The sequence below is a fragment of the Ictidomys tridecemlineatus genome, chromosome 4 (assembly GCF_052094955.1).
Source record: "Ictidomys tridecemlineatus isolate mIctTri1 chromosome 4, mIctTri1.hap1, whole genome shotgun sequence".
Lineage (NCBI taxonomy): Eukaryota > Metazoa > Chordata > Mammalia > Rodentia > Sciuridae > Ictidomys > Ictidomys tridecemlineatus.
In genome coordinates this window covers 196,700,738-196,728,733 of record NC_135480.1, presented here as the reverse complement: position 1 = coordinate 196,728,733, position 27,996 = coordinate 196,700,738, and the positions used below count along the sequence as shown (strand labels likewise).

General features: G+C 37.7%; 1 protein-coding gene across 5 annotated transcripts in view; it reads left to right on the top strand.

Annotated features, from left to right (window-relative positions):
* Positions 1-27,996, top strand: part of Fbxw2 (F-box and WD repeat domain containing 2) — a 49,432-nt gene that overhangs the window by 9,510 nt on the left and 11,926 nt on the right. Inside the window, exons 4-9 of one of the 5 annotated variants that reach the window (XR_013438261.1) lie at positions 4,207-4,401; positions 6,608-6,741; positions 9,459-9,545; positions 10,375-10,544; positions 10,702-10,797; positions 16,283-16,435. Coding sequence is in view for 4 of the 5 variants with exons in the window: in XM_005320898.5 (XP_005320955.1) it covers positions 4,207-4,401; positions 6,608-6,741; positions 9,459-9,545; positions 10,375-10,544; positions 16,283-16,571 (875 nt within the window). In the remaining variant the exon portion in view is untranslated. Of the gene's footprint in view, positions 1-4,206; positions 4,402-6,607; positions 6,742-9,458; positions 9,546-10,374; positions 10,545-10,701; positions 10,798-16,282; positions 21,198-25,440; positions 26,203-27,996 lie in introns of those variants that run through there. The other 4 variants (XM_040286214.2, XM_005320898.5, XM_040286215.2 and 1 more) reach the window with 4 other exon arrangements.

Genomic DNA, 27,996 nt, shown 5'->3' with positions numbered 1-27,996 from the left:
CAACCTGGTTTTCTTTTTTGCTTTTTAAACTTCTTTAGAGTGTAAAACCAAATGACCCATTTTTCTATAAAATGTTTAAATAATTAGTTGGGAAAATCCCTTAGTTTTTTTCTTCTCAAGCTGTGGCAGACACATAACAAAAGTTATCATTTTAAAGTGTACAGTTCTGTCTCAGTAAGTACTTTCACAGTATTGTGCAACCATCACCACCATCTAGCTCCAGAATTTTTTTTGCATCTTGCAAACTGAAATTGTACCATCTAAACACTAATTGCCTATTCCTCCAGCCTATGGAACCTCCATTCTACTTTCTGTGAATTTGACTAATCTAGAAACCTCATCTAAGTGGACTCATTTGTATTTGTTCTTTTGTGACTGACTGACTTTTCTTAGCATAATGTCTTTAAGGTTCCTCCACATTGTAACAATGTTAGAATTTTATTCCTTTTTAAGGCTGAATAATATTTCTCTGTGTGTATGGACACACTTTAGAATCTTTCTTTCTTTCTTTCTTTCTTTCCTTTTTTTCCTTTCTTTTATTTTCTTTTCTCTTCTCTTCTCTTCTTTTCTTTTCTTTCGGGATTGAACCCAGGGCACTTCATCACTGAGCCACATCACCAGATCTTTTTTATTTCTTGTTTTGAAACAGGTGTTTGCTAAGTTTTTGAGGTTGGCCTTAAGCTTGTGATCAGTGTGTCACCTGACCCCCCCCCCTTTTTTTTTGTGGTGCTGGGGATAGAACCAAGAATCTCGTGCATGTGAGGCAACCCTCTACCAACTGAGCTATATTCCTCCCTTTGATTTTTTATGACCTCCTTTTTTTTTTTTTTTTTTTTTTTTTTTTTAAGTACTGGGGATTGAATTCAGGGCACTGAGCCACAACCCCAGCCTTTAAAAAAAAAATGTATTTAGAGACAGGGTCTCACTGAGTTGCTTAGCGCCTCGCCATTGCTGAGGCTGGCTTTTAACTCTTGATCCTCCTTTCTCAGTCTTCTGAGCCACTGTGTGCACCACTGCGCCCAGCTTTATATATAGCCTGTGGTCTTGTTCCCTGCTTCAAACTGTTTTCCACAATGCAGTCATGATTGTCTATCAGAAATGTAGATAAAGGTCCCAGTCAAAACATCTTTCCGACCCAGTGGTCCCATTTGACTTTGCCACTATTTCTCAGGCCAAACTCTTTTTTAGAATCAGTGTCCAAATTTTAGGCAATTAATTTTGACAATTTATGTAAATAATTTTTAAGTTTTAGGATGGTTCTAAATATTTCTTTATGAATTGGCCTCAATGCCTACTCACAAATACTTATGTAATATAGAAATACTTAATAATGGTCAATAGGTGTATACCTGGGGTTGGCAAACTGGACTGTGAACCATGTCAAGCAGAAAGGAGTGATTGCAATAGAGATTCTAGTTCACAAAGCTTAAAGTATTTACTATCTGGTGTTTCACAGAGAAAGCTTTACTGACCTCTGGGGTATGTGTGTGTGTGTACGTACATACATACATATATACTATTCCATTGTATATTTTATTCTTTGGTTTCATTAACTGAGTCAGATTTTAATTAGTAAAAACTTAGTTTTTTAAACCATGAAATCCCTTCTTCAAATATGCTAAAACCTGGCTTAAAAACCAAAGAGAAGTATAGTTGAGGAGCTGATCATGCCAGCTCCTGAGATAAGTTTGTAGAACACATGCATGTTGAGGAGCATAGTCAATCTCAGTGGAGCCTCATGTGAGACATTTTTGCTTTTTATCCCCTTATGTTTGCTGTGGACTTCTGTGCTGTTTACCTCTGATTGAATTGTTTTTGCTTGTTTAGCCTTTTTGTCTTCACAAGTAGATAAGTGCCATGAGAGCAGGAGCCCTCCCTGCTCAGAAGTCCTATAAATATATATTGAATGGATAAATGAATGAAACCCCAATTGAACAGTGGAAATAAGTCAGAACCAAGTTTATCTAGGACCTAAAATGATTGCCTGCTCTAGCTCCTTTAGAATACAATTACAAAATGTCCAAGCTGAAGGAGCTTAAACACCATCTATCTAGACTCTGCTGCCCAGCATAGTGGCTACCACTTCTATTTCATTTTTGAGTTCTTGAGCTGTGGCTAGTCCAAACTGTGAAGTGAAATACCAGGATTCAAAAACTTAGAATGTAAAAAAATATAAAATATTTCATTTTTAACATATCGAGTTAGGTAAATAAAATATTTTCTTCATGTCTTTAGAAAAATTTTCTAATAGGATATATTATGTATGCAGTTTATATTATATTTCTGTTGGATAGCACTATTCTAGACCATTGGTTCTCAAAATGTTGCTGATAAATTAGAATCACCTGACAAACTGAAGATGATTGCACTTCATTTTAGATACTCTAAACTAAAATTCTCTAAAGATAGGGCCCTGCTTTTGTGTGTGTGTGTGTGTTCATTTTATCCAGTGCTGGGGATTGAACCCAAGGGCTTTCTCTTGCTAGGCGAGTGCTCTAGCACTGAGGTATGCCCCAAACTCCTGCTTTTGTTTAAAGCTCTCTGGATGGTTCTAATGTCTCAGATACTCATTGAAAACCTACTAACCAAGTCCAGCCCCACAAAAATAACAAAGTGGCAATAAAAAAATTTATAAATAGCTGGTTATTACAAGCTCTAATTTGAGTCTGAAATGGGTGGTATTCCTACCCATTTTAGTGTAACTCATAGAGTTTGCCAAGTTAAAGTCATGGTCTCATTCTTTTCTGAGTGATGATTACTTTTCCACTGTCTGAAACAGTGGCTCTTAACTAAAGATGGAATTATGTCTGGCTTTATTTAATTATTTCAGCTATTTTTTTTTTTTAACTAGGGATTAAACCCAGGGATACTTAAACACTGAGCCACATACCCAGCCCATATGTGTGTGTGTGTGTGTGTGTGTGTGTGTGTGTGTGTGTATCTTTTTTAATATTCATTTTCTTTTTTTAGTTGTAGTTGGACACCATACCTTTATTTTTTGTTATTTTTATGTGGTACTGAGGATTGAACCCCGGGCTTTGAATGTGCTAGGTGAGCACTCTACTTCTGAGCCACAACCCCAGGCCCCCAGCCCTTATATTTTATTTTATTTCAGAGTCTTGCTAAGTTGCTTAGGGCTTCATTAAGTTGCTGAGGCTGGCTTTGAACTTGCAATTCTCCCGCCTCTTGAGATTATAGGTGTGCACTAGCATGCCTCAACTCTTTCAGAACTATTTATATAGTGCTTTCCTAGAATGTGGTATCCTGATTGTAGCAACTATGGTATCTTCTCAATGTCTTTTTTTTAAAAATATTTTTTAGTTATAAATGGACGTGATATCTCAATTTTGTTTGTTTATTTTTATATGGTGCTGAGGATCGAACCGAGTGCCTCACAGGTGCAAGGCAAGTGCTCCACCACTAAGCTACATTTCCAGCCCTCAGAAGGTCTTTTTGTCAAGTCTTTGAATTAAAAGTAAATTGTGAGATATGAGTTAATCATTAGAATTTTAAACTTAGAGAACAATGTTGAATTGTCATCATGATTAATGTAACATTTTCATCAGAGTCAAAAAAAAAACTGATTTTTCCCACAGAATATTAAGGGATTTCATAAGCTTTTTGTCGAGTTGCTGTGAATGGGGGTAATTTGTTCCTGTTTTTTTTTTTTTTTTTAATGTTCCTTTATATATTTCAAGGTGGCTCAGGAAATTAGCTGTTGGCTTTTGCAGAACTTAGTCCATGATCTAAGGTTTATCTTTGGCTTGTCTTTGGACTATATTCTATCAGACAGCTCTGCTATTCGTCATTCCTTATTTGTTCAGGGCTGTTGTGTAGTGGACAAGCATGCAGGTGTAACATGCAGCCAAAGGAGTACCCATTACAGACCCAAATTAGAGCTTGTAATAACCAAATATTTATAAATTTTTTCAAGTGAAAGCACCAGCTAATACTTTAGTCCAGTACTGTAGCCTGGTAAGTTAAGGGACAGGACTAACAAAAAAGCTTAGATTCTGTCACAGTGTGCTTGATACCATTTTGGTCACTAAGCAAGTCATGTTGCCCTCTCTATGCTTTGGTTTTCTCAACCTTAAAGTTGGAGAAGGTGATCGCTGAACGTTTGCTTTGAGAATACCATGATTTTGGGATTAATTGTCCTTTGCAGGGTGTTTGCTTTGTATTAATCTCCCTGCTTTTCTCTTGAAGGGTCAGATGACTTGTCTGCAAAGCTGTGGGATGTGAGCACAGGGCAGTGCGTTTATGGCATCCAGACCCACACTTGTGCAGCGGTGAAGTTTGATGAACAGAAGCTTGTGACAGGCTCCTTTGACAACACTGTGGCCTGCTGGGAATGGAGTTCCGGAGCCAGGACACAGCACTTCCGGGGGCACACGGGGGCGGGTGGGTTGCCCTTTTTCAAGGATTTTTATAATTATTTTAGCATCTTTCTTTGAAAGCAGGAGCCACGTATGTCGTATATATATTCTCTATTTATATATATATATATTTTTAATTTAACCTGCTATTTTTCACTCTTCTTAGTCACTGGAGTTATTTCCTTTTATCTCAGTTTTATTCCAGATTTTATTCCTTATTTGGGACGTTTTCAATAATTTTGCTTTTTCTTGTCTCATTTAAAAATTCTTCCATGTACCCTTGTGCAAGGAGGGGTAGTTGTTCCTCTCTCCTATTTCATTTATATCCTGTTGTGCAGTCACTTTTGCTTTTATCAGATTCCATACTTCCAAACTGAGTGAGTCCTGCACTTGGAAATTCAGACCACTTTATTTATAGATTTAAGACTGAAAATCCTTTGGAGCAATGGTGGTTCACAGATTGTGTGATCGTCACAGATTATGTCTAATTGGAGCTTGTTTGACTACTTACTTGAAAGCAAGTAACCACCTAAAGATAAAAGGAATAGATGCCTGAATGCTTCTTTTTTTTTTTTTTTTAGTTGTTGATGGATCTTTATTTTGTTTATTTATTTATACTCGGTGCTGAGAATTGAACCCAGTGCCTCACACATGCTAGGCAAGTGCTCTACCATTGAGCCACAACCCCAGCCTATGAATGTTTCTTAATAAAGGCATACTAGACCTATTTTGCAGAAAATTGGTCTTTTGAATATAACCTGAGACTTGAGTTCCCCGTGTTACATTTTATTTTAGTTTTATGTAGAAATCATATTGAGCTATTTCCTGGAGTCTTGTGGATCACCTTCCCTCTTTCTTTCCTCTATTTATGTACTGTTTTAGCCTCTTGGGGTCATAATTTATGCTTCTAAGCCTCATGTTTATGAGCATCCTTCTGGGACTCCCTAAACAGGTTGGACCCCTCTACTTGTTCCCCATAACCTGTATTACTGTCATAACACTCTTCATACAAGTAAGCATAACCTTACATCCCCATCAGACCATAAGCTCCAGAGGACAGGGATCTTGCCTGTCTTGTTCACCCTTATGTTCTGAATTCCTTACACTGTTTCTGGTGCTCAGTATTCTTTAAACTAAACCTAATTGTTTTGCTGCTAAAACCGTTTTTTTTTTTTCTTTTTTCTTTTTTTAATTTTGCTTGTTCTGTATATTTGTCTTCAATCTTTGCTATCTGCTATCACTTATTTCAGAAATTATTATTTGGGTTTATGATTTAGTATGGAATTTAGATATTAAACTGAGTGTAACATTCCACTGTGTCAAGATATACAGTGATATCCAGGTGATTTTATTCCTTATCAACTTTGAGAGCCCTGTTCTAAAAAATGTTCTACTTGCTGTTTCCTGGACGTTGCTGTGGCTTTTCTTAACTCCATGCCTTTGCTGTTCCCTCTACTTGCAATTTTCTTTTTCTTTTCTTGATAAACTCTACTCATCCTTCAGGGCCCATCTCCAATATCGCCTCTTCCCTGAAGTCCTCCCTGATAGCCCTGGGCAGAGTTAGTCATTCTCCTTGGTGTTTCCCTAGCAAGAGGTAAACTTTTATTTCTTTCTGGACTTCCTCCACTTCCCCCCACTTAGAGTTCCTTAAAGGAGGGAAATGTCTTCATCTTTGGGTCTCTAATGTCCTTTAGAGCTTGGCAGATATTTAAAAACAAATAGTACTCCCTGTGCTGCCTGAAATGATTTAGGTACTAGGTATACAACTGTGAAGAATTCATACATTGTTTTGGTGTTTTAGTCTAACCTTTGAGAGCCTTGTTTTTTTTTTTTTTTCTTTTTCTCTTTACATTGACTTTTCTTTAGCCTGGGTACTGTTTTGCAGCTTATATTCTTTACGTTTTGTTTTATTATTATTGCAGATAATCCTAAGAAGGAATGCCATTTTCTCAATCACTGGTTTTGCTTCATGCTGAAGGTGGCACAAATATCGGAGATTATGTTGTTCCCAGGACTTTCCAACTTTAGGATAATAAGCTATCTTAATAAGAAATTTGAAATAGATTTTCTTATCATAAAATTGCTGGTTGAGTAGCACCATTCTTACAGTAGCTCAGGTTAGGAAATTATGTAGTCGGGAAGCTGGGGAGAATAAACATTATTGAATGCTTGTTATAAAAGAACCATTGACAGAGAGGCGTGTTTTAACTTTATGTATTTATATGTACTAGTGTTTAGCGTGGACTACAATGATGAACTGGATATCTTGGTGAGTGGCTCTGCAGACTTCACTGTGAAAGTATGGGCTTTATCTGCTGGGACATGCCTGAACACACTTACTGGGCACACGGAATGGGTCACCAAGGTATGAAGACTTAGAAGAAATCTCCTTGTCACCAGGCTTTTTGCGGGTGGGCAGTGGAGAGGATGGTAGACTCTGCCTTATAATTGGTAGATGAGTTGTAAGTGGAATAAATGCAGACACAAAGCATGGTAGTGTACAGTAATGACCCCTCTATGGAAGGCACTGGGTAAATGGTTTAACAAATAAATGACACATGGGTGTGGAAAGATGCTCACAATAAGACAGGTTCCATATAAAAGTGTATGTGGAGAATAATGCCAGTTTCTAAATGTATTTATGCACCAGAATTTTGAAGGTGTTGTTTCTGGTAGGATTGGGGTGCTTTTTGCCCTTTTTCAGATGCTCATGTTTCTCTTTTATTTATTTATTTTTCATGTCTCTCTTTTAATCAGATGAGCAGCCTTCACTTTTTTTTCCTCCTTCCAATTTTTGTGTTTAAAATGGAGTCATGTATCTCAATGGTGGAGTGCTTGTCTACAAGGCCCTGGGTTTAATCTCCAGCACTGCAAAAAAAAAAAAAAAAAAAAAAAAGTGGGGCAAAGTAAAGAAAAATATGTAAGATTTCAAACAAAATGTTGCGTTTTCTAATTTTCAAAACAAGATTTTTGTTAGGTCAAATACAGTATATTATTAAAGGATATGCCATGTATAAGCACTTCTCTTGAGCTTTTTGTGAGGGGCTGAGGATACAGGAGTGAGCAGAATAGCCCTATGCATGTTGGTCTAGTATGACAAATAGTTATTAAACAGTAATTTCGCAAATAAATGCTACATAATTACAAATTCTGTTAAAGAGGAGTACAGTGTTTTATAAGAATCCCGAAAGGTATCTTATTTAATTAGTTCAGGGAAAGCTTTTGGAGAAGAGGTAAACCATGAAAAATCAATAGGTGGTAACTGTGGGAAGAGCAGGAAAAAGAGTGTTTCAGGGGGTATAAGAATAAGAATCTGGAACATTTGATGACCTGGAAGAAGGCCAGTGTAGCTGTTCTTCATTGAGAGAGACTCGTGGATGTAGTCATCATGTATGACTTATTAGGCCAGAGTAAAGATGGTAGATGCCAAAAGTATAATAGGAAGTATTGGAAGCTCTGATCAAGGGTCTGATTTATGTTTTTAAAAAATGAGTAGACAACAGGGTAAATAGTTAGGCTTAGTTTAAGCAAAAGATGCTCATGACTTGGACTTGAGTGGTAATGAAGAAAGAGGGTCACACATGGAGACATGCTTTTAAGGTAAAGTCACCTAAACATACTGATTCATTGTAGGGGATGAAGAATCAGAGAACTGATAGATTTTAGATTGGATGGGTATTATGTCTTTTTCTGAAATAGGTAGAGCTGAAGGGAGAGCAGTTTGTGAGAAGATCAATATTATATTTTGAGCAAATCACATTTATAAACAGAGAAGGTATATATTATAAGGCAACTTGGTGTAAGAGAAAACAGTAGACTTGAGTCAAAATATGCCTATGATGTCTCAAACAAGTTACTTTCACCTTCAGGAACTGAGTTTTGTCATCTGCTAAGTTCCTGTGACTGTTAAATGATATATGTTGGAAGTGAACCTAGCAAGGTACCTAATACTTAATAGCGGGTCCATAGTTTCAGTTGAATCTCCAACCCAGACTTCTAAATGAGTAAATCTTGCCTCCTGTTTCACTTCATGCTGATTTAGTTTTTTAAAATAACTATAATGTTATTTTTTAAAATAACTATAATGTAGTGTTTATAGATTATCCCAAGTGATAATGAGATTTTTAAAATTACAATACTACTATTACTTACATGGTTTAATTTTATGTTCACTTCAGTTATGTGAGATAAGATTATAGGTGCCTTGGAGCTGGAGTCGTGGCTCAGTGGAGAGTGCTTGCCTGACTTGTATAAGGCACTGGGTTGATCCTCAGCACCACATATAAATAAAAATAAAGATATTAAGTCTACCTGAAACTAAAAAATATTAAAAGAAAAAAGACAATAGGTACCTTGCTTTCTATTTTAATGATGAGGAAGGTAAGAGGTTAGATAGAATTGGTAGAGTGTTTGTTTAGCTTGCATGCAACCCTGGGTTCAGTCTCTAGCATTGAAAGAAAAAAAAAAAGAGGTTATTTGGTCTTGTCCAAGGTTACAGAGTTGAGTTTAGTATATGGCAGATTCTGGTTCCAAGTCCAGTGTTTTTCTTTTTTTTTAAATTTTAATTTTTTAATTTGTTTTAATTAGTTATATATGACAGTAGGATGCACTTATATACTTTGATATATCATACATAGTTGGGATACAATTTCTCATTTTTCTGAGTATACTTATTGCAGAATCATATTGGTCATGTAGTTACATATACAGATAAAGTAATGTCTTTTTTTCTTTATAATGTACATATTTATGAAAACAAATCATTTACTTTTATATGTAAGGACATTTTCTGTTGCTTATGTTTTATATTATGTCACATTTTATAATTTTTTAAATTACTTAATGTCTTCTTCCATACTGATTACATGCTGCCAACATGGACACTTTTAGATACTTCTAAAAACAGAGAATCTAGTTGTAGCAAAAATCTTAATATAGGTTAATTTGGTAATAGAGTTATAGTTTAGCTATTGTAGCATACCATATTTCAAGCTCATCTTCTGTTTTAAAAGTGAAATAAAATCAGTATTTTGGAGCAGCATTAAAAGGATCTTTTTGTAACATAGATGTTGATATTTGTAGGTGGTTTTGCAGAAGTGCAAAGTCAAGTCTCTCTTGCACAGCCCTGGAGACTACATCCTTTTAAGTGCAGACAAATATGAGATCAAGGTGAGTTTTTTTTTTTTTTTGCCTCTGTTAATTATCAAAGAAAAACTGGCAAATACAAGAAAATTAAAGTGTCATGGCAAAGGGAGAATGTTCCAAGGGGAAGACTAAGAGTGTCTCTGTCTAAGTCATCTTAAATCCATTGGGAGAGAGGATGTTTGGTAGCTCTATGTGGTACGCAGTTTCTAACTCTTAATTTGCCAATGAAAAAGAAACACACAAAAATTTATTTTGCACTCATTCTTTCTGTTAAGACATCTACCAGCCAGGCATGGTGGTGCACACCTATAATCCCAGTGGCTTGGAAGACTGAGGCAGGAGGATCATGAGTTCAAAGCCAGTTTCAGCAAAAGCAAGGCACTGAGCAACTCAGTAAGACCCTGTCTCTAACTAAAATTTAAAATAAGGCTGGAGATGTGACTCGGTGATTGAGTGCCCCTGAGTTCAACCCCCGTCCCCCAACAACAAAAAAAAACCTCCTGCTTTCTTCAGTTCTTTCTTAGATCTAAACTATGAAACAAGCTTTCTTGTGCTATAATGATTTGTAAAGAATTTACAAAACATTCTCATATGTGATTCTTGCATCTTTTTAGTCATCTTTGTGGTAGGCATTATTTTCCTTGCAGGAGCAGAGATTCAGAGAGGTTAAATATTTTATCTAAATCATGCAGAAGAATCAGGACTTTAATCTATGACTCTTGGCTATAAAACCTGGGTCTTTGCAGTATATTTCACTTTTTTGTATCTGACTTTAGCAAATACAAGACACTTTAAGAACAAGCTTTTTTGTGGTGATGTGATCTGTCATCTTTCCTAACTTTGTTTTCTGTAGATTTGGCCAATTGGGAGAGAAATCAACTGCAAGTGCTTAAAGACATTGTCTGTCTCTGAGGACAGAAGTATCTGCCTGCAGCCGAGACTTCATTTTGATGGCAAATACATTGTTTGTAGTTCAGCACTTGGTCTCTACCAATGGGACTTTGCCAGTTATGATATTCTCAGGTAATGTTTCCTTGGACCTTATGCTTTGTCTTTGAAAATTATTTGCAGTTCATTAATAAAGACGACTATATTTTGGGGGGGTGGGTACCGGAGATTGAATTCAAGGGGTATTTGACCATTGAGCCACATCTTCAGCCCTACTTTGTATTTTATTTAGAGACTGGGTCTCACTGAGTTGCTCAATGCCTCACTTTTGCTGAGGCTGGCTTTGATCATCCTTCTGCATCAGCTTCCTGAGCTGTTGGAATTACAGGTGTGTGTCACCATGCCCAGCAACAAGACTATATTTTTGAATATACCATCAATAGCTTGCTTTATTATGAAATACTTACTATATCAGTTATACACAGGAATATATAGAGTAGCTCACCTAGGCAAAATGATTTAGAGACAGTAAGTGAGCAAGAAAGGGTTATATGCTGAAACCTGAAGATGGGGGTTCTATGCCCTTCCCTACTCTAAGTCGTGAACTACTTCCACTCTTTGAATGTAACATACTTTTTTTGAAAATGCAGTGCTTGGATGAGAAGCTCTTTCAGATTTCCTTTAATTCTGGTAAGTCATACTGCATAGTAGGAATTACTGTGTGAGCCTGCTCAACCTCTGTGGGGTTTAGGCATCAAGTGGCCTTCTATTGATTAGTAGAAAGACAGCTAGCTAAAGAAAGTGTAACTAGCATGGTTTCCCTTTAAAGAAATAAACAAGAGGTCCATGGACAAATAATTTTGTGATTTCTTGCATATTATAGGTACTTCTTGGACATTGGAAATATCTATTAGCATATAGGACTGATGGAAGCCAGTGCCATATGATAAGTGAGAGAATTTACATTAGTGATGAGACTTCAGTTTAAGAATAGGTGCCATCTCTAATTGGGGGCATGATTTTGTGTAAATGTCTTGACTCCTCTGTTTCAGTTTCCTCATCTATAAAGTGAATGTTAAATGAAATGCCTGTGGTGAGGATCTAGTAGGGACCTGACAGATCTCTGTTACTAGTAACTCTGAGAAACTATATTGAGAAACCTGTCTGAATTTGTTTAACTTCTATACTTTACACCTAAGGTGCACACACCTATAAATAATTCATAGAAATAGTGTTTCACAGCATGATTCAGTAAATGCCAGTTTGGGAGAGTTAGAGAAAATTGAACATTTCCTTCATTGTTTTTATACATAACTGTTTGAGATCATCTTGAATGGGATCTGTTCATACTAGCCAACAGGACTTTGATTGACCCCAGTCTCTTTGGTCACAAAGTTACAACTTCATTTGTGTCTCTGAGTCACACCAACATTTCTGACCAGTTAGATTTCAGAACTGTCAGAATAATTTCTAGAAATGATTGATGCTTGTGCTTTGAGAAGAAAAGAGTGAAACATCTCCAAAAAACATTAGTCTAAGCTCTTCATTTTATAGATGGGAGAAACTGATGCTGAGATATAATGGGGGTCTTGCTCTGTGTTCCACAACTTACTGTAATCCAACACTCATTCATCCTTGGCTAGCTTATTCAGTGGGCATATACATAGCATACAAGGAAGCCTAAGGCGACAAAAAGTGAGAGAATAAATTTTTGAAAGAACTTGATATTTTGCAAAAAAAAAAAAAAAAAGTTTTAAGTATTCACCATGGGAAAATCGCATCTTTTACAGTTTAATATTTTATTTTGCATTAAAATTTTGAGAGGAGAGAGCAAAAGTAAGGTAGAATAGAGGTATCATAATCATTTCAGTGCTTACTGTCTTTCTTTAAAGGCTTCAGTTTGATCCCAAGTCTACCTTTCTCATATATACTTTCTACACAGAATAGTGTCTAAAGTGCCAGGGGAAAGTTCGTTGGTGTTTAGTATTTGGATGCTCTAGCTTTAAGTATGAATATCCAAGATTATTTGCTGATAGGAAGCTCATGGTTCACAGTTTTCTTTGAAAAGGGGACTACTTTATCTCTGCTTTTTCTCTTCCAAACACAAACCAACCTCTTTTGAAACCCTAGTACAAAACCTATTGCCTAAATTGCTAAGATCTTGTTGGACCACTTAAGCTTTGACGCTAATTGAAAAGGAGCAGAGCACAGATGACAGCATGTTGCTCAATAAGTGTGAGATGTGATGTAATCTCTTGAGCTAGGTTATCTCAGTACAGCATAGAGGGTTACTTAGGTTCAAAGACTTAGACTGCTAGCAGGGATGTCTGTTTACAGGTCTAATATGATCAGAAGTAAAAGGGCCTGCAAGCTTATCATGACCTGTGTTCTATTTCTGCAACATATTTGTTTCAGTCTTTGGAATCAGCTTATCTTTTTTGTTAAGCCCTCTCTCTATAGCCCCCCCAGATTTCCATGTTTCCAGTTATACTTTTCTTTACATTAATGATGTAGGCCTTACCAGAGTTTCTAGCTATTTTCCCCAGCTTCCTTTGGATCTCTTTTGTAGCAGTTTATATTTATGTTCATTGTACCGTTGTTTTATTCATTAGCAAGTATTTATTGATCAACTGCCTATGTATCACACATTTTGATGTGCACTGGGAAGTAGAAGAAATATTTAACAAATTCATGGAAATTACTGATTAGTAAGAAGGAAGACTGACATTCAGTAGCAAACTATAGGAGCTGGGGTAGTTTAGTGGTAGAGGGCTTGCCTGTCTTATCTTGCACACAGGCCACGCTCACAAACCCCAGCTCTGTGTGTGCACACACACAAAGCTAAATACAATTTTTAAATGATTGGAATAGAAGGAACATAATACAGGGTAATTCCCTTGAAGAAGAGATGTTTGAATTGAGCCCTAAAGGATATGTGCCTGTTGGGTCTGTTGTGAGGAGTGTTGCAGACTGAAAAACCAGTCTGTTTGAGGAATTCACCAGTGTGACTGCAGATAGGAGGATGGTAGGGAGTCATCAGAGAGTTTAAAGATTTAAGCAAGGTGGTAACAAAATCAGACTTCATTGTGAAGAGAACTTACTGAAAGGAGTTAATTGATTTACTCTTGGGGAGCAATCAATAGAAAGCTATTGGCAATACTATAAGCTAAGATGGTATCTTAGACTGGAACTGTGGTAATAGAGGTAGTAATGAATACATTACAGAAAAATTCAGCAGGTAATTGAATCTCTGATTTGAGTAAGGTGGAAAGTTAGGTGGTTGCCATGTTTCCTAGCTTGAGCACTTGGGTGAATGAGTGAGTGAGGAAACGGAGAAGCAGGTTTGGCTAATAAATTCAGTTTTGCACAGTTTGTATGTGTGTAAAGAACTTTGCCTTTTTTTTTTTAACAACTTAATCCTACTTCCAATAGCAGCTAGTATACTTTAGATTCTCAATAAATATTTATTGAGTGAATGAACATAATCACCAGGTAGAGAATGATGAATGAGTTACTGTGATTATATTTCATCTGAAGAACATTAATTGGAAGCTCTATTTCCCCTTTATTTGAAGTTAATCCGAGTTCCCTCCTTTCCCTGGGATCAGGCTTCATCCTGTAGTCTGTTTATAAAGGCTTGTACCATAGGGAATGTTAAGTGATTGACTTTGGATGAATGCTATTCTTAAATGTAGGCATCTAAATAGTTCTGTTTTAATAGGAGTTTCTTCTGTTTTCAGTCTAAGAAGGTAAGCTTATTTTCTGATCTGCTTTTCAAGCAGAGGACCAGCAGTACTTAACAGTTTTCTTAGTTTCATAGAAGTGTTGTCCCTATAGATATTATTACTATTGCAGAATTTTTTAAAATAAAAGATTATCAGATTGTAAGAAAACATTTGGCTTGTGACAGAATTTGTAAAATTGAGAGAGTCCTTTAATATTGTCTTCCATATGAAATACCCAGTTCCACTTATTCAGGAAAGAAATAATGTTCTTCCAAAGCCATCTGATAAAAGGTAGAATGATATTTAAGATAGAATTCCTTGATGTTTCCATTATATACAGTGTGGTGTTTGTGTTGAGCATAGTCTTATATTCACAGTTATATATGTTGTACCTTCCCTGTTCCAAGGGATGAACACCATTTACTCATCTTTTCTCAGGGACCCAGTTATTATTCAGCATGTCTGACACTAAAAACACATCTATTCAGTTGAAACCATTCATTTTTGCCCTTATCCATTCATTCAGGAGTTGCACACATTGCTTGGAGATGCTCAGTGCTCTCCTCATAGAAAGGTGCTTTATGTAGAAAAAAGAAGGTAGGTTCTGGAGTCAAGACAGATCTGGGCTGAAATGCTAGGTCTGCATCATATTAGCTGTGTGTAAAATGAGGATAAACCTTTACCTCACCACATTTTGAGGACTGTGATAACATGTTAATTGTGTCGGGTACTTGGTAAATGCTAGATAAAACATAAAGTCTCCTTCCTTCCTAATATCAAAATGAAATTTGCTTCTTTGTGACTTTTTCTTTTGATCCTAGTTCGTCTTCTAGACCTTGTAATGTTTGGCCTTTCTCTTATACACATTCTCTGCTGTTTAGAGGTAATGATGTCCCTGCCCCATTCTTTTTCTCCATTCTCAGCTAATGTCCTTCAGGTGTTCCTTACTTGTTCTGGTTACCAGCCCTCCCAATTCTGGCTGGACTCTTGGACATACACTGGTTTAATAGTGTCCTTGTTAACACATAAGCTGAACTTCCCTCCCCCAGGAGCCCAACCATATTGTAAAAGAGTAGTTATATGCCCCATATCTTACAACTTTTTTTCTAGTGCCTCCTAAGAAGGAAGACATTAACTTTCCTTATCAACATTTTGCTCCCACTAAGGGTGCAAATTACAGAAACTATTTTTTTTTCTCTTCTTCATTTATGTTGATGCTTAATTAGATCTCTCCCATTTTGTGCCTTTGACATTTTAGAAACTACCAGTGTGCAAAAGTTGGGGCTGCCTCACAGATTGCCCAGTTTGCTCTAACAACTTTTTAGCCTTTATTCTTAGAGAGAAACCCACTTGTTTGCTGCCTGGTGAGCAGAGTAGATCTATAGTCACTTGGCTTTAGGATTGTTCTGTATTACAGAATCCATTATTTAGGACTTTATGAATAAGTCTTTTTACCTAATGGTAGGAGTTGACTCTTATCAGTCTAGTTCTAACTGGTAACTGACAAGTTGTGAATCTTTAGCCAAAGGGTGTACCTTGTCTGGGCTTCAGTTTTCATATTTTAAAAATAAGGATGTTGGAGCTGGGGTTGTGGCTCAGTGGTAGAGCTCTTGCCTAGCATGTGTGAGGTGGTTCTATCCTTAGCACCACATAAAAATAAATAAATAAAGTTAATGCGACCCTTCTGCAACTAGTGTGTGTGTGTGTTTATAAATATAAATGAGGATGTTAACTTAGATAATCTGTAAGATCTTTTGTAGCTTGGATGGATGTTTTGTGCTTTTATAAACTTTGATCAAACACTACTCTCTTACATGTTAGTTAAACTGAAAACACCTAGAGGTACTTTACCACAGAGCTACATTCCCAGGCCTCTTTTTATTTTTTGAGACAGGGGCTCGCTAAGTTGCTTAGGGATTGCTGGGGTTGGCCTTGAACTTGCAGTTCTCCTGCTGCCTCCTTAGTTGTTGGGATTACAGGGGTGCACCACTGTGTCTGGCTTCATATTTTTCTTTTTATCGGATACTTTCATTTAATTCTAAATTTACTTGAATTTTATGCTGGTTTTAAATGTCTCCAGAAAAGATTTCAGTGACATAAACAGAAGCAAAGTTACCTTCTGCTTCATGATCCCTTTCATCCTTGTAGGGTCATCAAGATTCCTGAGATAGCAAACTTGGCCTTGCTTGGCTTTGGAGATGTCTTTGCCCTGCTGTTTGACAACCGCTACTTGTACATCATGGACTTGCGGACAGAGAGCCTGATTAGCCGTTGGCCTTTGCCAGAGTACAGGAAATCAAAGAGAGGTTCGAGCTTCCTGGCAGGCGAAGCATCCTGGCTGAATGGACTGGATGGGCACAATGACACAGGCTTGGTCTTTGCCACCAGCATGCCTGACCACAGTATTCACCTGGTGTTGTGGAAGGAGCACGGCTGATGCCACAAACCACCACCACTGATTGACTTTGGGTGCCGGGGCTGCAGGTTTTGAGTGCAACCTCTGTGGCAGCCGACTGCATGAACCAAAGTTCTCACCTAATGGTATCATCACGCAGTGCACAATCATTTATCTATGTTTGCCAGGGGCCAGGGCTCAGGGTGGGGGAGGGTTTGTTTTATTGACATACAGTGCAGCATGCTAATAGGGTACACCATTGACTTCATTTGTACTTAGTTATGTTGGTCAGGATAAGAGGATGCTTTTGGGGTTCATCTTTTTTGAGTGGAATATTGGTTTTAAGAAAGTGAAATGGTTCATTAATTTGCTAATTGGTTGCCTATAAAAATCACATTCAGTCTGTTATTAAAGCTTCTTACCATAGCCTTTTTTTCTTTTGAAGTTGAAGCAAAGGTGCTATGATGTTGTTATAGCAACTTCTCTCATATGGGGCTTAGCTTTTTATAAGAGCCAGTGTTAAAAAGACCATTGAGTCCTGTGACACAATTTTTCCATCAAATACAAGTTCTACAGAAAGTCTGTCTTCCAGTGCAAATCTAATTCTATAAATTGATTGTTCACAACTCATTCTAAACCCTAGTTCTTGGCAGAGTCAAGGTTGGCCATGGTTAACATGTGAGGGAGCTCTGTAGTGTGTATTCCCTGTGGAAAAAACTGGTCCCCTCCCACCTGCCTTGGTGATAGCACAAGTGACAGAGTCTCTGATTGGTGATTGAATGTTACATAGGAGCTCTGCAGTGTCAGGCAACACTTCTCTGGTCTCTGGTTTCCTTGTCTGTGCAACCAGGTGTTCAGCTAAGATTCCTTCCAGTCCTGCATCCACTGGAGTGTGCAGAAGTTGATATTGCAGTTTCATCTGATCTCTGATTTGTTGGAGATAAGTTATTAAGGAAATTGATCATATGAAAAGGATGAGTAAATGGTAAATGTAGAAAATATGAGTTTCCACTTAGAAAACTAAGTATTTGGTGGATTTGATGATGATTGGAGTCTGGATTCTGTCGGGAGGCAGTCTTCTAACTGGGAAGGAAAGATGTCTGAATCTGACTTGGTTTCTTCCTTTGGCTCTAACTGGAATTTTGGCCTCAGGCAGATTAACTTTCCTTTCCACACCTTCATCATCTTTAAAGTAAAGCAATTGTCCTAAATTAAACAAAACCTGAGGGAGTCTCAAATGCCTGAGGGAGTCTTGTAGGTAACATAAGTGAATAGAATGTTCTAGGGAGGATTGTGCAGAACTCTGGAGAGTATATCTTAGGGCTCTTACTCAGCTCTTACTGTTTCGACATTAGCTGAAATAAACTCAAGTGTTGACAGGTCTGGGGTTTTTTGTTTGTAAGCACTAGAAATCTAGATTTCAAATCTAGAAATCCTCTGATTTTTTAAAATATTGACAGCTGATTGAAGATAATTTAAGATAAGGTATTCTAAACAAAACATGTCTATGAGCTGCCAGCGTGTGTTCTCCACCCTCTCTAAAGTTAAGTAATTTTGTGGTTCATCAGTGGAAATGTTGTAACATAATTGTCATAAACATTAGAGAGAAAGTAGAGGGAGCAGCAGTGGAAGTGTTTCCCTGTGTTACTAGGAGAGTGAGGGGGTGGTATATTTCTTTTGCAGACCTGACAGGATAATAGTTTGAAGATGAACATAAGAATTGGAACCTCATTTAAAGCCTCTGCCTAGCAATATGGCTTATTCCTTCTTGCTGCCTCCCACATAGAGCATATCAGTTGTCAGCTGGAGAAAAGGGTTGCTGGCAGATCTGAGAATGCAAATATATAGATTGGGAACCCATTTCTTCCGCAGTCTGCATTAGCATAGATCAAGACAGTGGACTTCAGAATGTTGTGTAGTTAGTAGAGACTCATAGTTGATTCAAGGACTGGTTTAGTGTCAGTGACCATGTTGAAACACCAAGGGAATTAGGCAAAAGAGTAATATCCATGTTTAATCCATGTCACATTTGAGTTCTGTGTATGAACTCTGCTTTGTCCTAGAAATGAAACCAGAATTGTAGCTGGAATCTTTTGCAGAAGCCCATGGAGACTTTGGACAATAAGGGTGAATCACTTTTTCATTTCCAACCAGCCTGAATAAATAATTGAGATTACTGGTCTAATGACCATCCCTACCCTCCACCTCATTTTCAGATTCATCCAATAACTTCATTTGTGAGAAAAGTTTTATTAAAAATGACTGGTGTGAAACTTCATTCTGTGTCCCTTTTCAGTCTTTAGTGGAATGGAAGTTATTGTCAAGGTGGCACTGCTCAATTTTGACAGCAGTAGTTGAAGTCCAACTTTGATTCTTCCCCGCACAGGCCTTTCTTTCACTTGAGCATTTTACTTAATTGCTTTATAGATGCTGAATCTATGCATATGATTGCCAGCTTTTGTAAAAAGTGAATGGTAAACTGGGCATAGTGGTGGATGCCAATAATCTCGGGGACCTGGGAAGCTGAGGTAGGAGGTTCACAAATTTAAGGCTAACCTGGGCAACTTAGTGAGACCCTGTCTCAAAAAAAAAAAAAAAAAAAGAAAATGGAAGGTAACTCATCCTTTTTACAAAATAAAGCAAGGCATAGTTAGAGAAAGGAACAGGCAGGGAATAACTAAAGCTAAGCTGTACTTCCTTAGTCTCCTTTCTTTGAGTTGGGAGTTGTCTTTTGCACATAGTGACTTCTGCTTTTTTAGCCTACAGGCAAGGAAATGACCTTGGCCTCATCTGTGAATATTTTAATTTCTGAAAAATTTTAAGTTATGAGCAGATAGCCCCATTCTTTTTTAATGATGATTGAATTTCTTGGGTGACACTGGCATGGCAGAAGCAAGGGGCATCTCTTCTCTCAGGTTCATAGAGGGTACAGCAACTTCAGTCTCCAAAGGAGGACAGAATGCTGGAGAGCTGAGTGGGTGTGAGGTGGTTAGTAGACTTTGTTCCCACTTCACAGAAAGGTAGTTTCCTTTGACTCTATTATTTGAAGTGATAAGTATTGTAAAATATGACCCTAACCTAACCCTTTAGACCTATTAGAGAAATAGGAAGAAAGACCCTTCAGTGGAAGGACTGGAGGTTGAGAAAGTTCCAAAGGAAGATACATGTATTTGGATAGTTTTTAAAAAATGAGACATGGGAAGCATTACTATTGAAATCTGAGGATTGGACTTAATTTTTCATAGCTTGAAAATTCTTCCATTCTGGCAATTGAAATGATTGGTAAAGTTTGAAGATTATATTTTCATTCTGGTATTGCTAACAGGAGATTGATTACTAGTATGCATTTGTAAAATAAGGAGGAAAGAAAATACTTTTGGAAACAGTATTATTTTACACGTAAAGAAATTATATCATTTAGGTTAGGCATTTTGACCTTACAGAAGCAGCTAAGGATGGTGGAGCCTGGATGGCCGGTATTGCTTTAGCCCAAAGCCAGCTGACTCACTGAAGGTGTGATTGTGTGTCCTGGGTCTTTGGAAGCCTGGGATGAATCTTCCCACCATCACTCTTACAGTTTTCTGTGCCTCTTCCTCTAGGCCTTGGTGTATGAGCCACTTGCCTTTTTCTGCAGGAAAGTGAGAGAATCTGATTGCTACTCACAGATGCAATCTTAGGTAGGGCACACTGATCTCTTTGCCTTTAGGGACACAGAGTTGTAAGGGTAGGAGAGAAGCTCTTTAGGTCTATCCCCTTGACACAGCTTCCCTACCTGTTTATACTGGTGCTTTCGCCAAGATGATTGGGACAACTGAGACACTCTTGAGAATTACACAGTCACAGAGTGTCTGATGAGAAGAATAGGTTAACCTTGAAAAAATGCTTACTGGCCATCTTTGGCAGTGTCTCTGAACAGAGGCTTCCCGTGCCTGTACTAGGAGAGTGAAATCTTTCCAGAATAAATACTTTAGTGCATTTCTGGATAGTCTTTGCACCACTCCCATCAGCCTCACCAGGCTAAATGATCATGCCCAGTGCAAAAAGGTGTTTTGCTGTCAAGTGGTTTCAGTGTGTTTCCAGTCTTCCCCAGAGCCAGTTGCTTTGTTAGTATTTCAGCCCTGGCCAGCATAAACTTAATTATTGCAGCATATGGATTCCAGCTACTTTTACTCATGAATATGTCCAAATAAAAATCTTTTTTCATATTCAAACCCAGGAAATTATTAATTCAGAAGACAAATGTTTTGGTGTCCTTATACTCACATAGTGAACAGACAGATGTATTTCACTAATTGAGATGCAGTACTCTTGATGAGAGTGCTCACAATCCAACACTTAGAGCAACTTGCATCTCACTAATTTCTGATGTATGTTGTGATCTAGAGGGAATGAAGTGAAGTTTATACTTGAACTGTGTGGGGTGGGGGTAAGAAGAGATTGCTTAAGCAAATAGTGGAGTGATTTGTGAAATAAGATGTTTCTACAAGATGAGAAGTTATTTTCATGCATCATAGAATCATTCTTTTACCCATGAGTGATTGTGCTAACTATAAATCATTTATATCTATACGTGAAAGCAGATTTCCTCAATTAGGCAACATTTGGTTATCCAATCCCAAGTTATTGTTTGTACTTGAAAGTAATAAAACTGCATTTCCTTACACACTCGCTCTGTAGTTAAGACTTTTTCTTGTTTTGTTTTTTTCCAACCAATTTGGACTCCACCCCCCCCTTCCACTAGTTCACAGTGTGTTTGGGCTTAGTTGTAGAATACTTTGCTATTGTGAGAGAGGCTGTGAGTTTGACCATCCCCAAAAGGCAAAAAAAAAAAAAAAAAAAATGTGCATCCTGTGACCTAAAGAGACTCTGTTCTCCTTTTTCCTGCATGTTGTAGAGTATAATAAGCTCAACAATATAGCAGTTTCTCAAGGAGATCCAAGAGGGAAAAAGAGTAAATTTAAAAGCAAAATTTCAAGGAGGAATTTTGGCACCCTTCACAAATTGATGCAAATGGAGGGAAAACTACCATTTTGCAGGTTTTAGACCTTGAGCTTTTCTCCTTTTGCCCTCTTCTACCCAGCATGTTCGAAGGTGGGTTTATACTTAATATATAGGGCTCCCTGTCGTTTGCTTAGCATGGTTCTGAACCTTTGATTTCCAACAGCTTCATTATAGGACAGATTGTTATTTCTGTTCTGTTGATAAGAAAGCTAAGGCATGGGAAGGTAATTGTCTAGAGGAGTAATGGGGTAGTGATTTTGAAGTTCTGAATTTCAGTTTCCACAGACCTGGAGTTTTCCTGCCTTCTTTTCTTTTCTATTTCTTCCCCACAGTAAGTCTCTTGAAACTTAGATGGCTGCCTTCCCTTTCACCACCCGTGTGTACCTTTGTAGTTGCCTTATGATCTGCTTGCAAGGTCCTCCCCAAGCATTCCTCTGAGCACAGGGCTGTGATTACCAGCAGGACATGTCTAGATTCCTTAACCTATCTTAATGGGAGCCCAGCTAATCTCTTCCTGAAAACAGTACTTGCTCTCTGGATTTCCTTGCTCTTGTGCTTTGGACCTTATTCTCCCCTTCCTACTGGGAAGTTCTCCATGTTACTTCCCACCAGTCCTAGTCCCAGGTTTTAGAGTCCCATTGGCTCTCACTGTCTTCAAAGTATCTGCTGACCACCTTACCAAACATTATTGTCTAGAGTAATTAGTTGTGCAGTTCATTTGGCAATGAATCTTATGGTACCTTTTATACTTGACAAACTGAACTTTTCACTCTTGATCCGTAAAGTTTTCAAAATTTAGGTGAATATGCTGTCTGTCCAAAACAAAGATTGATAGTAGGGACTCTATAATGCACAATAAGTTGTTGATAGTTTAATAATAATTTTAAGTGATAAATGTGAACTAAATTTATGGGATTCTCAAGACATTGGAAATTCAGAATAAAATGTCACAAGCAAAATGAAAGACCAATTCCACACGACTCCTGTTTTTCCAGACTTCCTTGTTCTGCCTCATCCAATCAATGTCCAAAGCATACTGTGTGTAGTTGGACAGAGTATTTTCTCATGCTGTGATTAAACATGAATAGTCCTTGCCAGTGGGATGTTTTTGTCCTTTATGTTTTAACCACATGTTCTCTCTTCTCTTTGTGGTAAAGATAATCTAATAAAAACTTATGAGGACTATTACTCATAGCTGCTTCATCATTACAATTTTTAATACTATCTTTTTTAATCTTAATGCACATGTGTAGATTTATATTACTGTACATCATTGTTTTGTAGTATGCTGTCAGAAATGTGCGTTAAGTTTTTACAATTACATACTACTTAGCAATATGTTCTTTTAGTACTGTAATTTGCTTAACTATTCCTATTTTGGTGGATAATTAGGTAGTTTCCAGTTTTGCTGTAGCAAAAATTTCTTTGTATTTTGCTAGAACAAGTTTCCAGTAGATTTTTTGATTAAAGCAAAGGAAAAAAAATTATGTTACAGATAGGTGAGTGAGTAAAGTAGTTTTATCAAATAGCTACAAAGTGAACATCTGTCTATCCACTGCCCAATTCAGGGGGAAAAAAAAACAACAACAACATTTCTGGTGCCCAGGAAACCTCCTCTTTGTGAAGGAAGGAACACTCTGGCCTTTGCTTTATGTTTAGCTTGTAGCTTTCCAAGTGAGAAATTGATGTATGTTGCCACAATGCTGGATCAGTGTTATGTTTTTACAACATTAGTTCTGAGTGGTAATTCTACTTTTTTTTTTGAGCCTAGGGCACTCTACCACTGAGCTACATCCCCATTCTGTTTCCATTTTATTTTGAGACAGGATCTCATTAAGTTACTCAGGCTTACCTTGAATTTGTGATTCTCCTGCCTTGGCCTCCTGAGTAGCTGGAATTACAAATGTATGGTGTGTGCCATCACATCTGGCTAATGGACATTTCTTTAACATGTGAATGTGTGCTTTTCTTTAAAAGCGTTCTTATTTGAATTTCTCATCCACATATCCAGGGCTTTTATGGGAACCACAGGGTACCTCTGTTTTTTCTTTCTTTTTAGATGTATATTCATGTACAACACTTTTTGTGTCAATTTTATTGAGGTACAATTAACATACAGTAAGTTTTGCCAATTTTTTTTTGTGTGTATTTGGTGCTGGGGATTGAACCCAGGGCCTTGTGCACGCAAGGCAAGCACTCTACCAACTGAGCTATATCTCCAGCACCCCTTGGTTTTTCAATCTGGGCTCTCTACTCAGTGACAGGCACCTTCCAAGATAACAAATGTAGACATAGCAGGGCCTTGCAGTCAAGTATCTGGAACTCTAGATAATCCCTTCTATCATGTCCTCTGGGTCAAAGCAAGCCAAGACAACATTCCAGAATCAAGGGGTGGGTTAAACAGATTTCTACCTTTTAATAGGAGAAGCTGTAAAATATTATGGCCCAGCTTTTCAGTCTACCACATTGCTATAAAGCAGCTTTCCTAGTTTGTAAGTAGCAGAAAAGTTACAGGAATCATCCACCAGTGTCCAGCCTAATACTTAGCGCCTGGCAAGCCCTCACTGTTGGTTCAGTAAATGAATGAAGGTCATCAGTGATACTACTCTTTGACCTTGTTCAGGTTCTTTAGAAATATTGGCTTGTGCTGCCCCCTAGAGGAACCTGAGGATTGGTGTGTCTACCCTGGAGCCTGGAATGTTGTTAGAGGTGGAACTGTAGGGTTATGGCAGTGGGTCCTGCCATTTAGCATAGGGTATGAGTTATATTCCTGGGCTTCATCTAAACAGATCCATTGAGTCCTAGGTCTTAGGCTCTGATAGTGGATGCTGCAGGGTGAGGCTACAGCACTGGAACAGGAATCTATGTTCAGGTGGTGAGACGTGTCAGAACAGAGCTCTGCCTCTTTGTCTGTAACCTTGGGACATCCACTTAATATCTGTGATTCTCAGTTCTCTCATTTGTTAAATGGAGTTAATGATATCTACCTCATAGGGTTGTTGAGATTAGAAACAGTTACAGTGCTTAACAGACTGTAACTCAGGAAGTGGGTGGTTAATGTTGTATAATAGACAAAGATCTTTGAAAATGTGTAGTAGATGTTCAACAAACATTAAAAGAATTTAGAAACTTAAACACCATAAGAACAAGAAGCATAGCTTCACCACTGGTTTCCAAGATCTAATGTTTAAAAAATGAGGTATATTAGGTGCTCAACAAATTATATATATTTTTGGTACCAGGGATTGAACCCAGGGGCACTTAACCACAAAGTCACATCCACAACCCTTTTTATATTTTATTAGAGACAGAGTCTCACTGAGTTTCTTAGGGCCTCATTGATTTGCTGAGACTGGCTTTGAACTTGTGATCTTCCTGCCTTAGCCTCCCAAGTTGCTGGGATTACAAGTGTGTGCCGTCACATCTGGCTCTAACAAATATATATATATATATATTCATATTTTTTTAGTTATACATAGACACAATATCTTAATTTTGTTTATTTATTTTTATGTGGTGTTGAAGATCAAACCCAGTGCCTCACATATGCAAAGCAAGCACTCTACCACGGAGCCACACGGTCTGCCACTGAACTACAACCCCAGCCCATCTAACAAATATTTTTTGAAAGAGTAAATGAAGTGCTCAAATCCTGCCTCTATCCATATGTGTATTCTCCCAGTGGATATTTCATTATCAATACTGGTTGTACAATACTGATAGTATAAGAAATTTGGTGTGTGTGGCATGTATACATGTGGACCCATGTGTGTTATTTTTATACAAGTGTCTTCTCAGGACTTGTAGACACTTTTTTTTTTTTTTTAAAGAGAGTGAGAGAGGAGGGGGAGAGAGAGAGAGAGAGAGAGAGAGAGAGAGAATGAATTTTTTTTTAATATTTATTTTTTAGTTCTCGGCGGACACAACATCTTTGTTGGTATGTGGTGCTGAGGATCGAACCCGGGCCGCAAGCATGCCAGGCGAGCGCGCTACCGTTTGAGCCACATCCTCAGCCCTGACACTTTGTTTTGTGTCCACCTCAACACTGACTAAGCTGCCAGGAAGCAAGTAGTTTTTATAATTTTTTTTTAAATGGGTGTAGTGATAAGTATGGAGGCTTAAAGATAGATGATTTGTTTTGCTTTTGGCTCTGTTTCCCAAAGAGTAGCAACCCAGCTTTGGTTTAGCAAATGATGACCCCTAAGGTATAGCAGAGCAACAGGAAAACAGTTAATAAAAACAGTTAATAGTTAATGTAACATTGCTACATTGTGTCCTCTTTTCATTGTGTACAGTTAACAACCTGACCTGGCTGTTCAGTTTGGGAAGAGAGACAAATAGATTTTGATCATGTTTGGGCCAGTAGTTTTTAGGATCTCTCTCTTCCAATGACCCTAACTAATACATACTTCTCCCAACACCGGGGACATCTTGGTGGCACCACTTAATGGTTTGTGGAGCTGATTGGAGGCTGGTGGCAGAGCACATGGAAGTCATTGTGTACTTTACAGAATGCTGTCTTTTATATTCTTTCATATAGATTTCTTAACAAAAATTATTAGTATTTTTGTTTATAAGGTTTGGAAGAAATGTAACTTGTTATAATTGATCCAAAATGCAAAAGTGCAACACAGAAATCACAACCATAAATAAAAAGTAAGCTGCCAAGCCACATGCTCTGTTTGGGATTGACTTTCATATATATATAAACATGTATATATGTTTTGTTTTGAGGTATTAGGAATTGAACCCCAGGCCTTTTGCATGCTAGGCAAATGCTCTGTTTTGAGCTCCATCCTCAGCCCTCTCCTATTAATATTTAAATTTTCTTGATTTGTTCTAATTAGTTGTACATGACAGTAGAATGCATTTTGACGCATTGTACACATTTTGAAAGCACATTTTCATCATTGGAGTGTTCTGTACAGTCCTGGAACATTGCTACATTGTGTCCTCTTTTCATTGTGTACTCTCAGTGGCAATGATTGTAGTATATGTGACTATGGCAGTAGGAGGCATACGTTTTTTAGAAATTGGTTCACACGATTGGTTAGGTTGAATGTGCTCACAATTCCTGTGGTTGAATGTCTTTGCAGTCTCTCCTCTGAAAAGTACAGTGTCAAGTAGCACTCTGAGGAGTCAGCCTTTGTCCTAGATACTGAATATTTGCAAGGGATCCAGCACAGTACATAGGAAATTCAGAGGTACCCATCATAACAGATCATCCATTACCTTTATGAATGACCGTTTCCACAGCCATCAAGATAACCTGGGTCCATGATTCTCATCATTGTCAAACCAGTCTCTCTGGGATCCCTCTCTGAGGCCCTAAAGGGTAGGGAACTCCAAAATCTAGGGACGTTATCTCCTCTTTGTCCCTTAGGAGGAGAGACCTCCTTCTCTGAGCAAGCCCTCTTCTGGTATCCTCAGTAGGCATAAGGTGGCAGTGGTCCCCAACTTGCTCTTTAGTGAGGAAGCCTGGCTTCTCTTCATCATGGTGATGTGACAAGAACAGGCCCCTGAAGGCCAGCAGGTGAGGATGTGCTTCCCAGCTCCATTTCTCACTGTTAGACCCAGCATAGGTAAGGGAGGCCCCCCCTTTTTTTAATATTTATTTTTTAGTTGTAATTGGACACAATACCTTTATTTTAAAAAAAAATTTATTTTTACATGGTGCTGAGGATCAAACCCAGGGCATCACATGTGCTAGTTGATCGCTCTACTGCTGAGCCACAACCCCAGCCCCAAGGGAGGCTCTTTTGCATTTGTGTGTGTGTGTGTGTGTGTGTGTGTGTGTGTGTGTTTTCATTAGCAATTTACTTGCTGCTATATTGTCTTCATAATAACCATAACCATTTTTAGCAACTGTACATTATTTCATCAAACAATAGATTTTATTTAAAGAGTACCTTATTGTTGGCTCTTTTTTTAATAAAAATATTTTTAGTTGTAGATGGACATAATACCTTTGTTTTATGTTTTCATATATGGTGCTGAGGATTGAATCTAGTGCCTCACACATACCAGGCAAGTGCTCCACCCCTGAGCCACAACCCCAGTCCTTATTGTGGACTCTTTAGCTCCCAATTTGTGTTACTGTGGAAATTGCTGTAATTACTATTTTTGTCTGTAACTTTTTGCCTCCATTGGAAAATTTCCTCAGTAAATGGGTAAGTTTCAACTACCTCTTATGGAAATCTAAACAATTGTTGTGGCAATGTTTTTTGCATTTTCAAAAAAATGCAAAACCAGAATCATCCCTTCAACAGCAAATACTTAAGTAAACTGTGCTACATTTAATCATTGCACTACTGTGCAACCATTAAAAGAAATCGGATTATTCACAATAGCTAAAAGATAGAAACAATCCACATTGTCCATCAACTCAGCTGATGAATGAATAAACAAAGTATGGTTTAAAGATCTACACAATGGGATATTATTTAGCCATAAAAAGAATGAGATT